The 13,467-nt window shown below is 51.7% G+C and overlaps 6 protein-coding genes across 6 annotated transcripts; 4 read left to right on the top strand and 2 right to left on the bottom strand.

Moving 5' to 3' along the window:
• The first annotated feature begins 6 nt into the window (after positions 1-6).
• Positions 7-1,189, top strand: BU25DRAFT_412215 (uncharacterized protein). The gene has a single exon (XM_033706743.1). The coding sequence runs from the start codon at positions 288-290 to the stop codon at positions 1,086-1,088; it is 801 nt and encodes a 266-aa protein (XP_033560162.1). The 5' UTR covers positions 7-287; the 3' UTR covers positions 1,089-1,189.
• Positions 1,190-1,294: 105 nt separating this feature from the next.
• Positions 1,295-2,424, bottom strand: BU25DRAFT_396106 (uncharacterized protein; the record flags this gene model as incomplete). The annotated part of the gene is made up of 2 exons (XM_033704817.1): positions 1,295-2,093; positions 2,276-2,424. 2 exons carry the CDS (start codon positions 2,422-2,424, stop codon positions 1,295-1,297), a joined length of 948 nt encoding a protein of 315 aa, XP_033560161.1.
• An 803-nt stretch (positions 2,425-3,227) lies between these two features.
• Positions 3,228-4,647, top strand: BU25DRAFT_412214 (uncharacterized protein). The gene has a single exon (XM_033706742.1). It carries the CDS (start codon positions 3,233-3,235, stop codon positions 4,625-4,627), a length of 1,395 nt encoding a protein of 464 aa, XP_033560160.1. The 5' UTR covers positions 3,228-3,232; the 3' UTR covers positions 4,628-4,647.
• Positions 4,648-5,636: 989 nt separating this feature from the next.
• On the top strand, positions 5,637-7,316 carry BU25DRAFT_106445 (uncharacterized protein). Its single transcript, XM_033700297.1, has 2 exons — positions 5,637-7,009; positions 7,059-7,316. Exon 1 carries the CDS (start codon positions 5,727-5,729, stop codon positions 6,915-6,917), a length of 1,191 nt encoding a protein of 396 aa, XP_033560159.1. The 5' UTR covers positions 5,637-5,726; the 3' UTR covers positions 6,918-7,009; positions 7,059-7,316.
• Positions 7,317-7,957: 641 nt separating this feature from the next.
• On the bottom strand, positions 7,958-8,646 carry BU25DRAFT_412212 (uncharacterized protein). Its single transcript, XM_033706741.1, has one exon. The coding sequence runs from the start codon at positions 8,384-8,386 to the stop codon at positions 8,138-8,140; it is 249 nt and encodes an 82-aa protein (XP_033560158.1). The 5' UTR covers positions 8,387-8,646; the 3' UTR covers positions 7,958-8,137.
• A 1,500-nt stretch (positions 8,647-10,146) lies between these two features.
• BU25DRAFT_492502 (uncharacterized protein) lies at positions 10,147-13,451 on the top strand. The gene is made up of 2 exons (XM_033711650.1): positions 10,147-10,449; positions 10,500-13,451. Exons 1-2 carry the CDS (start codon positions 10,410-10,412, stop codon positions 13,265-13,267), a joined length of 2,808 nt encoding a protein of 935 aa, XP_033560157.1. The 5' UTR covers positions 10,147-10,409; the 3' UTR covers positions 13,268-13,451.
• Positions 13,452-13,467: the final 16 nt, after the last annotated feature.

The raw sequence follows: 13,467 nt of genomic DNA, 5'->3' as shown, positions 1-13,467 counted from the left end.
TTGTCCCTTTACAGATGATGAGTATCATCCGAATATTGTACACTGTGGTACTGTCCGGGACGCGCGGGCGGACTCCTGCTGCAGGTCGTAGGAGCTCCAGAGCTACCCCTCAAGCTCGACGCGTCTGCATGTGCATCATTGGTCAACACGCTAACAATTTGCTGATCTCCAGCACCATCACAAACAGCTTGTGATACAAAAACGCTCACACGATTGCTATCCTTCAGACCTCGCCACGATCAACAGAGACGCGCTCGACACACTTTCCCACCCATACTTCATCGGCCATGGCTCTCGACATGGATACCGACTATCCCCTCAAATCCCACGACCCCGAGCGCCCTGATGCCTCAATCAACGTCTCAGCCTCCCTCGCCTACTGGGAAAGCGTGGCCTCAGACAACAATGGCATGCTGGGCGGCTTCCCCCAAACCTCACGCATCGACCTACAAGGCTCCTCGAACTTCCTCACAAAGCTGCGCCGCGCACGAGCAGGGCAAGCTGCCACCACGAAACAAGCTTTGCCGCCTCTCGACCGCGTAGCAGACTGCGGCGCAGGTATTGGGCGGATAACGAAGGGGCTGTTGCTGGGTGTGGGACGGAGCGTGGATGTTGTGGAGCCGGTGAAGAAGTTTACGGATGAGCTTGTTAAGGAGTTGGAGAATACACAGGCAGATGCTGCAGGAGAGACCACAGGGTGCGGTCAAGTGGGCGAGGTCATAAATCTGGGGCTGCAAGATTGGATACCCGAGCCAGGTGCCTATAATCTGATCTGGAACCAGTGGTGCTTGGGGCACTTGACAGACGCACAAATCATCACGTACCTCGAGCGGTGTAAAGCAGGGCTGGTCAAGCCTGGCGAGGGCGGAGAGAAAGCTGAGGCGTGGATAGTGGTCAAGGAGAATCTGTCGACGGATATCAAGCATAGAGACATTTACGATGAGGAGGATTCGAGTGTTACGCGGAGTGATGAGAAGTTTAGGAAGCTGTTCAAGGATGCGAGGCTGAAGATTGTGGCTACAGAGCTGCAACGGGGGATGCCGAAGGAACTGTATCCTGTACGGATATACGCGCTGAAGCCGGAATGAGCGCAGTGGGGACATGGTTCGAATAGGAGAGGTACAAAGGTTGTATACCCAATCTAGGCAGCGTAAGACGAAATGCTGCTCACATTAATCGACCTCGATGAATGCCATTGTCCGCAATGCCCTTCTAACTTGATGCGAGTGCCGCCTCAGCTCAATGCACCCTCGCCGACAGCTTCCACTCCGGGGAACTTGCTCAGGTAACACTCCTACAACTGCCCCGTCGCCATAAACTTCTGAATCAACCCCAACTCCAACACTGGCATTCCAGGCACTGGCTTATGCACCGGCGGCTCCGCTTCCTGAATCATAACAACCGGTGGCGGTGGCGCAGCCGGCTTCACGTCATCTTCCTGCGCTGGTTGCGCAGCAGCATCCGCAGCAGGCGTATTCATCGCATCCTCGAACTCCTCTTCCTCATCGCCTTCCTCACCCTCCTCACCCGATGCATACTCCCCTTCCTCGTCGAAGGACGTCTGCGGGGGATTGAAGAACCACGTATGCGCCGAGTTCCAGCGCTGCACGAGCTGCTCTTCGGTCAGAGTGCCTTTCGCGCGCTTGCTGAATCTGCTCAACATTCCTGACTGATCGGCGTCGGCTTCGATGTCGTTGTCTTTGTCTTCCTTCTCGGCAGGCTTCTGGGGCTCGATACCCCATTCTGGCGGTACGGATGCGAATTCAAGGGATTTCGATAATCGGTCTTCAACCCACTTCTCTTCTGTGGGCTCCAGACGCTTCCGAAGCAGCGTTTGTGCTAGACCGGCGAGATGGTCGTTGGTATTGGGGAAGGGCGCGATGGGGAAAGGGTGTTGATTTCGGATGGTGTCTGCTTGTGGTGGTATGGTAATGTCGGTGTATCTTACTTCATCGGTTCCTTGCTTGTTCTTTAGAACTTTGCCGGCATCGATTTTTCTGCTTTCTACGGCGTGCTTGCGGCCGCCGTGGATGAAGGTGTTGAGGGTTGTGATGTATGAGTTTACGGCTGTTGTTGTGCGTTGGATCTGTGGCCTGTATAGAGTCAGTATGGAGTATAACTATAGAAGAAGTCAATCCGAGTGTTGGCAGAAGTCGCGAGGGCCTGGCATTGGTCGAATTGTAGCAACGTAATGAAGTATAGATGCCGCAAATAACAACAGTGGTTGACCGAAAAAACTTTCAGATTTGATGAGACCACTGAAAATACCACTTACCAGTCTACTGCAGTTTCCCGTGACATTGCGAGGTCCATATCACGCCTCAGCTTGTCCATAGCTGCGATCATGGGCACCAGCCCACGGCGCAGCCCTTCCAGTGCTCTTATGTCTTCTGCATTGGGCTGTCCAACGAAGTTCTGGTTCATCCTGCTCTTTCAAACTGATCTCGAAGCCTCAATCCTGCTATTCCGCTTCCTCTAGTAAATTATGAAGTATTACTGGCGCAGCCTGTATTGCAGTGTAGATGTGAAGGCGCAGTTGGGTGGTGTGAAAGACCATTGGCTGGAGCGCAACGCTACTTCGATTGGGAAAGGTGCGCTTGGCACGTTGACGCGTGAAGAAAGCGCGTCTTCTTTCATCGCTTCGACACACATCCTGGACCAATCTCTTGCGGTCATTAATTTCAAGTTTTCCAACGCGAAATTAAGTTTTAAACATGACATGGTTCGCAGCCACTACGAAGCAATTGTCACCATTCGAACGAGCCGCCTCGAGTTGCATAGAAATAGGTAGCCGTCACTGAGTTTCGAGTCGATCTGAAGATACTTTTGAGGAGCACAGAAGTCCCTTACCCGATAGGATTTGGGGGGAATCTCGGAGTGGAATGTCGGGATCATTTCTCTCACTCAGTGCTCCAGGGTTGGATCTGACTGATCGTGTAGTGGGCCTGATCAGTCAATTGAATGACTCCACGGTAATGTTAACTTTACTTGGCTCTTCAGGCTCTCGCTCACCTTAGCTTGGTTCAAGGCAACCAAAACCGCCCGGGTGGGTACCTTTGCTATATAGAGTGCTGTCTACAAAGTCCCAGCTTCTGCACATCTATCATATCCGTATGCCCCCTCGACGGAATCTCGCCAACGCCGTAGATATCGACGCCAAACCTCAGTCATGGAGGTATTCAGTGATCCGCCTGAGCTACTGGTAGTACCAGTAGCCGATGAGGTACCTTCGATGGAACACATTCGTCAGGCAGTTTGCGAATTTCAGCTACAATCTCCAGCTCACTTCGAACTCGGGCTTGAGGTGCACCAGATCAACGAACAGACAAACACCTCGGAAGCCATCGTTAACGTCTTGTTCCAGGGCAACACTGCCGAGGGCCACATCAGTGTTCCATGCAAATGCCGTGTCGTGTTGCGCAGACGCCGTACGAAGGCAAAATTGTGGAAGTGCATTATTGTCACCCAAGACCAGAGTGTGGAGGCCCTCAATCACTTCTTGAGCTCAAACTTTCCCATTATCGACGTACCCTTACGAGCAGATACCTTGTGGTTCTGGTGGCTGAACAACGGCAAGAATTTCAGCTGGACCGACTTACCCACCGAGCTTAAAGAGCGCGTCGTTGAGTTCTGTATGCACCAGCCCCACACCCATGGCATCTATAGCGAAAAATTCGCACGCTTCGGCATGCGCTACAAAAATGACCGCAGGATTCGGAAACCCGGGCCTTTCGAGATCGTCGACCAGCTAGGAGACTGGTACCAGATACTCTACGTCTCGCACCAAGTGAGAGCTATCACACTGCGACTCTGCATTACTGGTGGCAGCAGCCTGATTCACTCCAAAGGCTTGTGCATCACAGCATCCTCCTACCGGACACTCACCGAACGCATCGACCGTCTCGGAGAGTACTATCAGATGATCGAGCCACACAGTGTGCCGACTACCTCCAGCGAGCAGGCTCTATCAAAATGCTACCGCCGCTTTCCCCACATCTACCCTGAACTGAAACAATACGCTACCTTCCGTCACGGCATCCAGAAGATAAGCCTCAGTATGGACTTCCTGTCGTTCATGCACTTCTTCAAAGTCAAGGCTGGAGGCTTTCAACGTTATCAGAAATCCCAAGGCTTGACGTACCACACGTTCGAACGCCTTCCGAATCTCAATGAAATTGTCATCAAGCTGCCGCTGCGTCCGCGCGAGGGCTGGAAGTATACCCCACACCCTGGAGGCATTCAGCTATTTCACGAGGAATCACCGTGTCCTCGAAGCTTACACAGGGTGATATACGAGCGAGTCGCCGAGGTTCTTGCTTCTTTCAAGGTGACAATGCGGAACTTCATCGACGATAATGAGGAACAGCGCTTCCTAGCATGCAGGCTAGAGGCAGTTGAGGCATTAAAGTTTACCAGGCTCGAGCTCGAGGAGCTGTATGCCGACGATGGAGGGGGCGTTGAGTTGCCGGAGGGGATGGAGCGAGAGATGGGATTGCCAAGGATCAAGCAACAGGATATGGGTGGTGAGTACCTTGACGACTTTCAGGATGAGCTCTTTCCTCCTCTGTGTCACTGTGACGAGCCTTGCGCTTTGTCTCTTGTGCTGGGGGCGTCAGTGCATCATTGAAAGAATCAGAAGGAGATAAGTTGAGAGTATGTATTGGAGACTACACCTACTCTTCCTTCCACAACTCCTCACCCTTCTTCAAGATTTTTTGCTCGTCCGTCAAGCCTGGGAGCAAGCCATACTTCCGAAAAGCCATCTTCACGTCATCGGTCAGAAATAGCTTGGTCTGGCCCCACACTGATTAGGCTTTTCGAAGTGCTCCAGGCTGACTTATTCGTTCGCTTTCAGGCCGTAACGTGCATCCCTTCGTAACGGAACAACCGCCGTAGCGGAACATAAGATTTCATTTATGTTCCATCATCACGAAAAGATCTTGCAAGCCTGGTGTAAGCTCGGAATAGATTCTTTAGCTTCTACATTCTCTATTCGCATTAAAATCTGTCTTATTACTACCGTATCAGTTGTACAATACCACGATTCGTTGCAGGCATTCATAACACTACCGTCTCGGACTGCCTCGGTCGACTAATTTTCTATTAGAAGTTTCACAAGCGGAAGGAAGTTACCGCAAGCAACAAGAAGCGGAAAAAAGTAGAGGCGGATAGCCTAGTTGTGGGGATTGGCCACCAGTCACGCTAGTGAATGTGTCGAGCACGAAGAGTCTAGCGTCCATGACTGCCCGGAGGAAGAGCTTCGTTAGTCCTGTCCCTTATGGCCGTTTGCAGCTCGATACAGGCTTGGCCGAGATGGCGGAGGTTGGTCGATGAGCTGACTCATGTGCTGATGCTTACGCCGGCATCGTTGCATCTCGTAATTGCGGCCATGCATATGGTGGCCCAAGGCTGAAACCAATAGAGGTAAAAAGCCCCCCCCCCCGCACTCGTCTATCTGCAGGTGCTACTCTTCACCTCCGCTATCGACGAATCAGCAAAGCTGGCATGCGCCATATCAGTGCCGGTCATGAGCTACCAAATCTAGGTGGGTCTACTAGCTGTGCGGGAGAGTCCCGTCCATTCGTCACGCGCTCAGCCTTATGTTGTTTTTCCATATAATGAGGGATGTGGAGGCCGCGATTGATAGCCCTTAAAACAGACCCGACGACCGGACAAATTTCTCAACTCGAGCTTCTTCTTGACTTCCCAAATTCTAGTCTATCAGAATGGATGACGCACAGCCTATTCCAGAAGGAACGAACTTTAAGTTGTCTAATCTCCTTCGGGAGGCTGACTTTAAGCAACTATGGAGCAAACTCGAAAAAATCGGGAATGATAGAACGAGGATCTTGCGCAACATTGGATTCGTCAACTTCCAGTTGATGCAAGGGCCGGAGCCCGGGATACCTAGCAACATACTAGATAACAGATGGTGGTTGAAGGAGTTCGACGAGCCAGACACTCAAAACTTCGAGACAAGCCAGGAGCAGATGCAAAGAGATCTCACCGACACGACATATATTTTGGAGCAGTACCTCGAATACAAGGCCAGAGAGATTTTCTCTATAAAACTTCGCGTCTCGCTTGAACATCTGGATGAATTTGTGTTTAAAGCCGACAGCTTCAGTCGCTGGTCCACAGAAAGTAGGGACGAGCACATTAAAGCTGGCTCCAAGCTTCTATCGGAGATTGAAAGGTGGATGAAAGATGACATAGCAATCATCGAGTGGCATTACCTATGCCGCAATGTTCGCATGTTCTGTCGCCGTGTGGGCTGTTTAGAGACATCTTTCAACCCCTTCATCAACCTGGAGAAGTTGGCTTCTATGGACCCTCGCCCTGGAATTACGAAATATGAGAAAGCACTTCAAGCACGGATCGTCGAACTAGAAAAGAAGGTCGACGAGCAGACACGACAACTTAAACGGCTGGACTTAGGACGGAAAACCCAGGCCGAAGTCAGTTTTCGAGTCGTGCTCGAGAAACTGGGAGGAGCAGTCAATAATAAAGACATTGCCCGATCCTGGAAAGCCTTCTGGAAGGCTGCTCTGTACCGCGCGGCCAAAAGACCTGAAACTCCTCTCACCGGCGTGCTAAAGGCGTTCAATGTCAACTTGGCCAACGTTAACAATGGGACTAGTGATCAGAGTTTCATCGACTTGCTCAACGTCGGGAATCACCTGTATGGAAGTCTCAGTTGTAATACCCACAATAGCGGCGTCCGGAACCACCAAGGACCATCTGGTCCCAGTATTATTCGTCAGAACGCCCCAGATTATGAAGGCGAGTACGACGTCGATCCGATGTATTGGGATGTTATGCCTTATGCTATCCTTCGGGCATTAGCACCCCTCCAGGGCAATGTCGATGCGGCTGGCTATGTCCTCTGGAAGGATGAGAAAAGGAGGCACTTCTAAAGAAGCAACCGGCGCCGACTCAGCTGCGGCAGCTATTCACTTACTCCGCCTCGCCAAATTCCTATGGACTTGAATTTCATCCACATAGAAGGGTGAGTCTTTATCCCTTCTAGGGTTGACGAGGAACTCACGGAAAGACAGATGCAAAGGCCGGACAGGCATGTTCCTATCAGCGGAAATGCTTAGCACGGAGTGCAGAAGGTCGAGTCGGCAGCGCACATCTTCTTCTGAGATATTGAGGAGATGAGCAAGCGACAGAATAGAAAGGGGACTTTCAAGCGTCACGATGGTTCTAATAATGTCTCGAAATTCGCTCGGGCGCCATTGACGGACCTAATGCGTTGTGGTCGTTGGTCTGAGGTATCTTGATGTTACAAGGCTCTATGCACTTACCTAGTGTAGGGACGTAGAGGGCTTAGCGTGACCATAGATATTGTTCAGTGGATCTTGGTGATGGTAAGGTCGGTAACCAGGTGACAATGGTAACAGTTTTCGTAATACACAATTGTATTGCTAATCTATGAGTACTCCATGTATGATAAGAATATGACCGAGATCTATCTAATGAAGGAATTGCTGATGTTTATATGCTAAGTACTAAGCCTTTTTATCGTCGTCGTTGTCCTAGTTGTCTCTGGGACTGACATCAACGTTATCAGCGACATAAATCCTTGGCGTCACGTGATCCCTTATGGCCATGCTCTGCTAGCCCTGGTTAGCCATTCCTTTATCAGCGGTTCCTCTTCTACTTAGTAGGAATGGTAAGTAGCAGGATCGGTGGCTTGGTATATTAAGCGCCATCGCTCGTCACGTGAGTCGCCCAGAGACGCTCTCAACGAGTCAGCTGCAATGGTATACTATCGATAGATTACGGCTAGGCCGCTTCTGTACTGTTATGATGTACGCCTTCGCTTAGCGGTCCTGCTTGATGAGACAACAGGCAGCTGTCACAACGCATCCAGCTTCTTGAATACAATTGTACGCTCGCATACATTCCTTAAAGAATACGTTATCGCTCAGCAAGCTTTTGTGCAAACCTGATATACTGCAATCTTGCCCGAGATAGTCCGAGATGGTACTGCTCTACGTGCTCACTGGAGATTGTGGTATTATATAGTAAGCAAGACAGCTGACGCTAAAAACTAAAGGTAATAGTAGATATTGGGTCTGAAAGATCGCAGTCCGAGATAATCTATGAATTTAAATTGTTGTTGGGGTAGTTATAACAGAATTGCTCCTTTCTGCATGCTCAGGTGCAAGGGTCTCAGGTAACCTCTTGCGACGCTTGGGTGTTTTCTCGGCTTCGCCATTAGGCGATTGAGAACGCTTAGTTCCCTTCTTAGGAGTGGGCTCATCGGCCTTCTTGGTTGACTTCTTCGTTTTTTCGCGCCGAAGTTTGAGTCGTCTGAATCCGAGGTGTACTTAACAGGCGCTTTCGCATCCGCGCGCGCAGAACGTCGTCCAGTCATTGCGAAGCGTGGAGTAGGTCAACAAGCTGAGGGTTAATGATGATCTTGATAACGGTGAACGAGACTACAGTTCTTCAAAGATAATATTTGCCAACGAGAACAAAGCGAGACTCATATGTAAGACGGATGAGGATACTTGAAAGGTCGTCACGAAGGTCTAAGCGCGCCGACGGGAAGATCTCCTGGCAACCTTGCAAAGCAGAAACAAGCAAGGACTGACGACGTCATTTTGCTGATCAGGTAAGAGCGACTTATTTGACGTCGAGCACCATTGTCGCTCCGATGAGTTTGAATTCCTGGCGAAAGAGACTCGGGGAAGGGCCTGAACCCTTGCCAGCTAGGGCCTTGAAAATCGCATTGACGTCATCTTGCCTGGGAGTTGCCAGATGTGAAACGCCGACACTTCGTCTGCTGCCATTGACCTCAAAGAAGTGATCATGAGAGTTGGCCTGTTGACCCAAAATCGGAAGGGTAGATAGCAATCCATTCCGCCAGGGCAGAGGTACTGGCATGCCCAAACCATAGTATATTGTTTGGGAGACATGGAGAAACACGATCAGAATGACTCCTCGTATATTCAGTCTTGTCAATAGTGGACTTATTCCAGTAATTGACGAAGAGCCTTCTTGAAGCGACTTAAGATACATCTACGTTGAGGATGATTGGTCACTCTGAATCGACCGCGAAGAGGTTTGGCTGTGCACCGCCCGTACTGTCCGTGATTGTAGGAGTGCCGACGCCGAGATTACTAGAAGAGGTGGAGAGCATAGACGACGCTGAAGTCAGCTCCCTTGCAAGTCCCCTATCTTCTTTCTCAAGAGCTCGTCTACGCCTGTCTTCTTCCCTGGTGCGAAGCGATTCCTCGGCAGCGGCTTGTTTATGCTCTTGGCGGGGCAACTCTTCTTTCTGCTGCGCTGTGCTCATGTTCGGAGATCGTTCGTATATTAGTGTACATGTCCACTCAGCTGAGCTCTTTCGTTTCGCTCTTGGTGGCAAGGCTATGCACGGAGGGTCGCACACAGCGTTCTCTTGGATGAAAGGATTCCCCAATAATAAATCATACGATACGTCGTTTGCAACGTGAAAGCCCGTAGTTCGGATTCGATACATTGTTGATGCACATCACTGTAAAGTGATAGTATAACGAATGCGATGGGATTTTTCGTGACTGTTCTGCATCTCGCGCATCACGTAGTCGTGTACAACAGCTGATCTCTCCATTGAAAGTTGTGTGCCGTCTTGACCGTTGATAAATACCTGCAGTAGTTGGCTGGCGGGAGAAAGTTAATACAGAGCTTTGTCACCGACAGCAGAAGCGGATGGACCTTTAGATCAAGTTGTGAAGTACGGTCACGCTTTCCTTGAAGATAAGGCGCAGAGCTTGAAGCTTTTCCCACGGCACCAAAACGAATTTCAAACGACTCGCTTCCATCTTTGCTGTCATCTTATCACTTCGATAATTCAACTCCTGACTCAATGATGCGCATTGTGCAACGGCTGATTGTAGCGAGTTCGTGAAGTCACCTTATTGTATGTTCTGAACGACAACCAAACAATCGTTCAGCATATTCATATACAGTGAAATGTCGCTAGTAGAATTGCGCGTTTGCAACACTGGTCTTGATCGACGTCAATTTATCGACCCTGAATTTTGGTAGGTTGAGTTGAGACGATGGAGTTTGGGTCGCTGCGGGCCGTGCACTAAAGCAGATCATCGTCACCACTTGCGGGGATGTGCCAACAACACCACGCATCCATCACGATTTATCAGGCGAGTAGTATAGCCAATCGCAAATCCTGTTTTATTCCCCGCTCAGACTGCACTGTCAATTACCCATGTCTCACCAATGCGCGCACAGCTGTGACAAAATAAACCCCTGCCAGCCTCTTCCCAGCCTCCAGCCCCACGAGCAGCAGCCAGCCTTCCCATGTGTATTAACTGCCCACGCGGTCACCCTTCGGTACCATCCACGATAATGCTAACATTCCTCACGACTCCACTTGTCTTAGCGTTCCAAAGATCATGAGTGTGGAACCTGAATACTGTCTCAAGCACACCAACGGTACAGCGACCCGATGGGAGGCAGCGAGCATTCACTGATCCATTGAATAGTATCACGACCTCAACTCTCTCACTCGAGCTCACAACGAAGCATTGCCGCATCTCAAACCGCATCAGAAGGCTATTACAGCGCCTCTGAACACAACTCGAGCGACAGCGACGAACGAAAGCGACTTTTCCACATACCCACTACCCGTACACCCACACGAAGTCATGAGCAACTGCAGACACAGAACCAAGCCCCGGTAACATCACTCAGAGGCGTGGGTATCCCGAGAGGGCAACCTCGACAGTCTCACGCCGCACATCTTCAAGTTCGTCCCATCTCCACCATCACAGAAGAGCGAAGGTCGATGGACACCAGACGGCGGTCCAATATGGACCCAGATTCGCAGGCTACCACGCCCGGCCAAGATACAACACCTTACATTCGGTTCGCCATCGATCAACTCACTCGAGATGAGGAAGTTCGAGGGTCACGTGTGTATCCTGAAGTACGGCAGTACGAGGAAGACTACCCTGTAGAGAGGATAGTGTCCGACGATGGTCTGGGATACATGGCGCAAGAGCAGGAGACGCAGAGAAGGATGTCTGAGCACATGTCGCCAAACTCCCACAGGCACTCCAAACGCCACTCGATCCCTCGCAAGCCAGTTGCTGCGCCGCAGAATGTCCAGTTCTCGTCGCCCGCCCCAGCGTACGAATCGCCCGCTCGTACACAACAACAGCCCCAGTACTATCAACATCGAACACCAACACAAGCGCAGGCAGAAGCACTGTTACACGATGACCCTCGCGTACAGTACCCACAAGCCTCGGCCTTCAGTGCAGATAAGGACGTTTTCGTAGCGCATGACCTCGACCATCTGCCGCTGCACTTTGTTCCTGCAATCCTCCGCCCTATCCGGCTAGGAATTTTTATCTTCCTCTGCCTCCTCATGCTGGCTGGACTTATCGCATCTGCCGTATTGTCACTGCGCGACGGAGGCAACGGGCTATGGAATTACAACAGTTTCGGTGATGGACGCTACTTCGTCTTCGAGTACCTCCCCACACTGCTCGGCATGATCGTCTTTCTCTGGCTCATCCAGATTCAGACCGCTCTGCAAAGAGTCATACCATTCTTGTCAATGGCATCAGACTCGTTTCACCGTCGTTCTGAGGCTGTCTTCCTTGAGCTACACCCTATGCAGTTCCTGCTACCCAGGATCGAGCACTTTCGCGCAGGCCACCCGGCTTTTGGAACCTGCTACGTCATCTTTTGGCTTTTCGCATGGACGATACCCCTTCTTGCAGCTTCTTTCAATGTGCGCTACGACCTGGCGAACTCTGTATGGCGATGGGTTGCCGTACAGGGTATCATCTGGACAGTCGTCGCACTGTACATACTTCTCATTGTTGCTTTGATCGTCGTCCTGATCACTTTGCGCAAACCCACCGGTCTTAGATGGGACCCACGATCCCTTGCCGATATCATTGCACTCCTCGAACGCTCCAATGTTATGGCTGAATATGAAGGTTCTGAGACGTTCGCTAAAGGCGACTGGGACCGACTGCGCAACCGCGCTGATCGCATTGGATACTGGAGCACATCGAACCGCACCAACGATATCTTCTACGGTATTGGCGAAGAGCACGGAGAGACGCGTCGATCCTCCCTCGAAGATGGCCGCATCAAAGAAAAAGTGTCTGATCGCACGTACCCTGAGCAAGCCCGCGATGACCGCCCTGTCGATTTCCACATCCGAACGGACATTCGCAGTCCTTCGGTGCGACTGCGCTTCCTGCCCTGGTACCTTAAAGATGGCGCAGTAATCGCATACATTGTAATTGGTATCGTCCTCCTTGTCGCTTTCTACGTCGTAAGCTACATCAACTCCGCTGTGCGCCTGGGTTTCCTCCCAGCCGTCACAGCAAGCACAAACGCCGCCGGCTTCTCGACCTCGAACTTCCTCTACTCCTTCGTCCCCGCCGTCATCGGATTATTCCTCTTCCTCGCCATCCTATCAGTAGACTACTCACGCCGCACCCTCCAGCCCTACATGGCACTCTCCTCCGCCGGCGGCGCGACAGCAGAATCGTCCCTCCTCCTCGACTACCCCTGCCGGCTTCCCATCTCCATCACACTTTCCGCACTCATGAACCGACACTTCGCCACAGCCCTCCTCTCCTTCGTCTCGCTAGCCAGCATCAGCATTCCCGTCCTCGCCGGCGGCTGTTTCTGGACGCAGTACTACGGCTCCGACGACGTGGTCCGCGTCTCCGCCGACCTGCCGGGGTACTACGCGCTCTGCTTCTTCCTGGCTTTGTACATTGTGGGCCTCCTCGCACTGCTGCCGGGCCGGAAGCGCGCCAAGCTGCCACATGGGAGCAACAGCGTGGCTGAGATGGTTAGCTGGGTGTACCAGTCCCCGATTCTGGGGGATCGGGCGTTCAACCGTCCGCAGACCAAGCCTGAGTTGGTGACCAAGCTGATGGGGAACGCGTATGCAGAGCGCTCGTTCGCGCAGAGCGTGAGGAGCCTGGTGCGAGGCGATTCCCCAACGGATCCTGCGCTGGGCGAGAGGGAGAAGAGACGTGTGGGTGTGCCGCAGCGGGATAGCGTGACAGACCCGGGCGCGACGAGGTACGGGTTCGGTATCTACGTTGGGCGGGATGGGCTGGAGCATCTGGGCATCGATCGTGTGCACCGCCGCGATAGACCGACGGGACTGGTGATTTGGGAGGAGCAGCAGGGTCACCCGAAGAGGAAGAAAAGCAAGAAGAGCAAGCGCGATAGGAAGCACAGGAACGGGAGTGAGACTGAGAACATGGTATGAGAACCAGCCACGGAGGACGATGAAGGGATCTCACGACTTCTACGCATCACGCATTATGACATTTTCAACGGCGCAGCAAGGGCATGGCATGCATGAATGATGTCTGCATTTCGCATGTAATTATTAGGACGATAGAGAGACGACTTGGACCATGTACGCGGCACGAACTAGCTGGTAATTTGAGATCAACGATAGTAGAC

This window comes from Macroventuria anomochaeta (assembly GCF_010093625.1).
Source record: "Macroventuria anomochaeta strain CBS 525.71 unplaced genomic scaffold BU25scaffold_23, whole genome shotgun sequence".
In the NCBI taxonomy this organism is placed as follows: domain Eukaryota; kingdom Fungi; phylum Ascomycota; class Dothideomycetes; order Pleosporales; family Didymellaceae; genus Macroventuria; species Macroventuria anomochaeta.
Note: the sequence above shows the minus strand (reverse complement) of the source record. Positions and strands in the feature narration are given on the sequence as shown.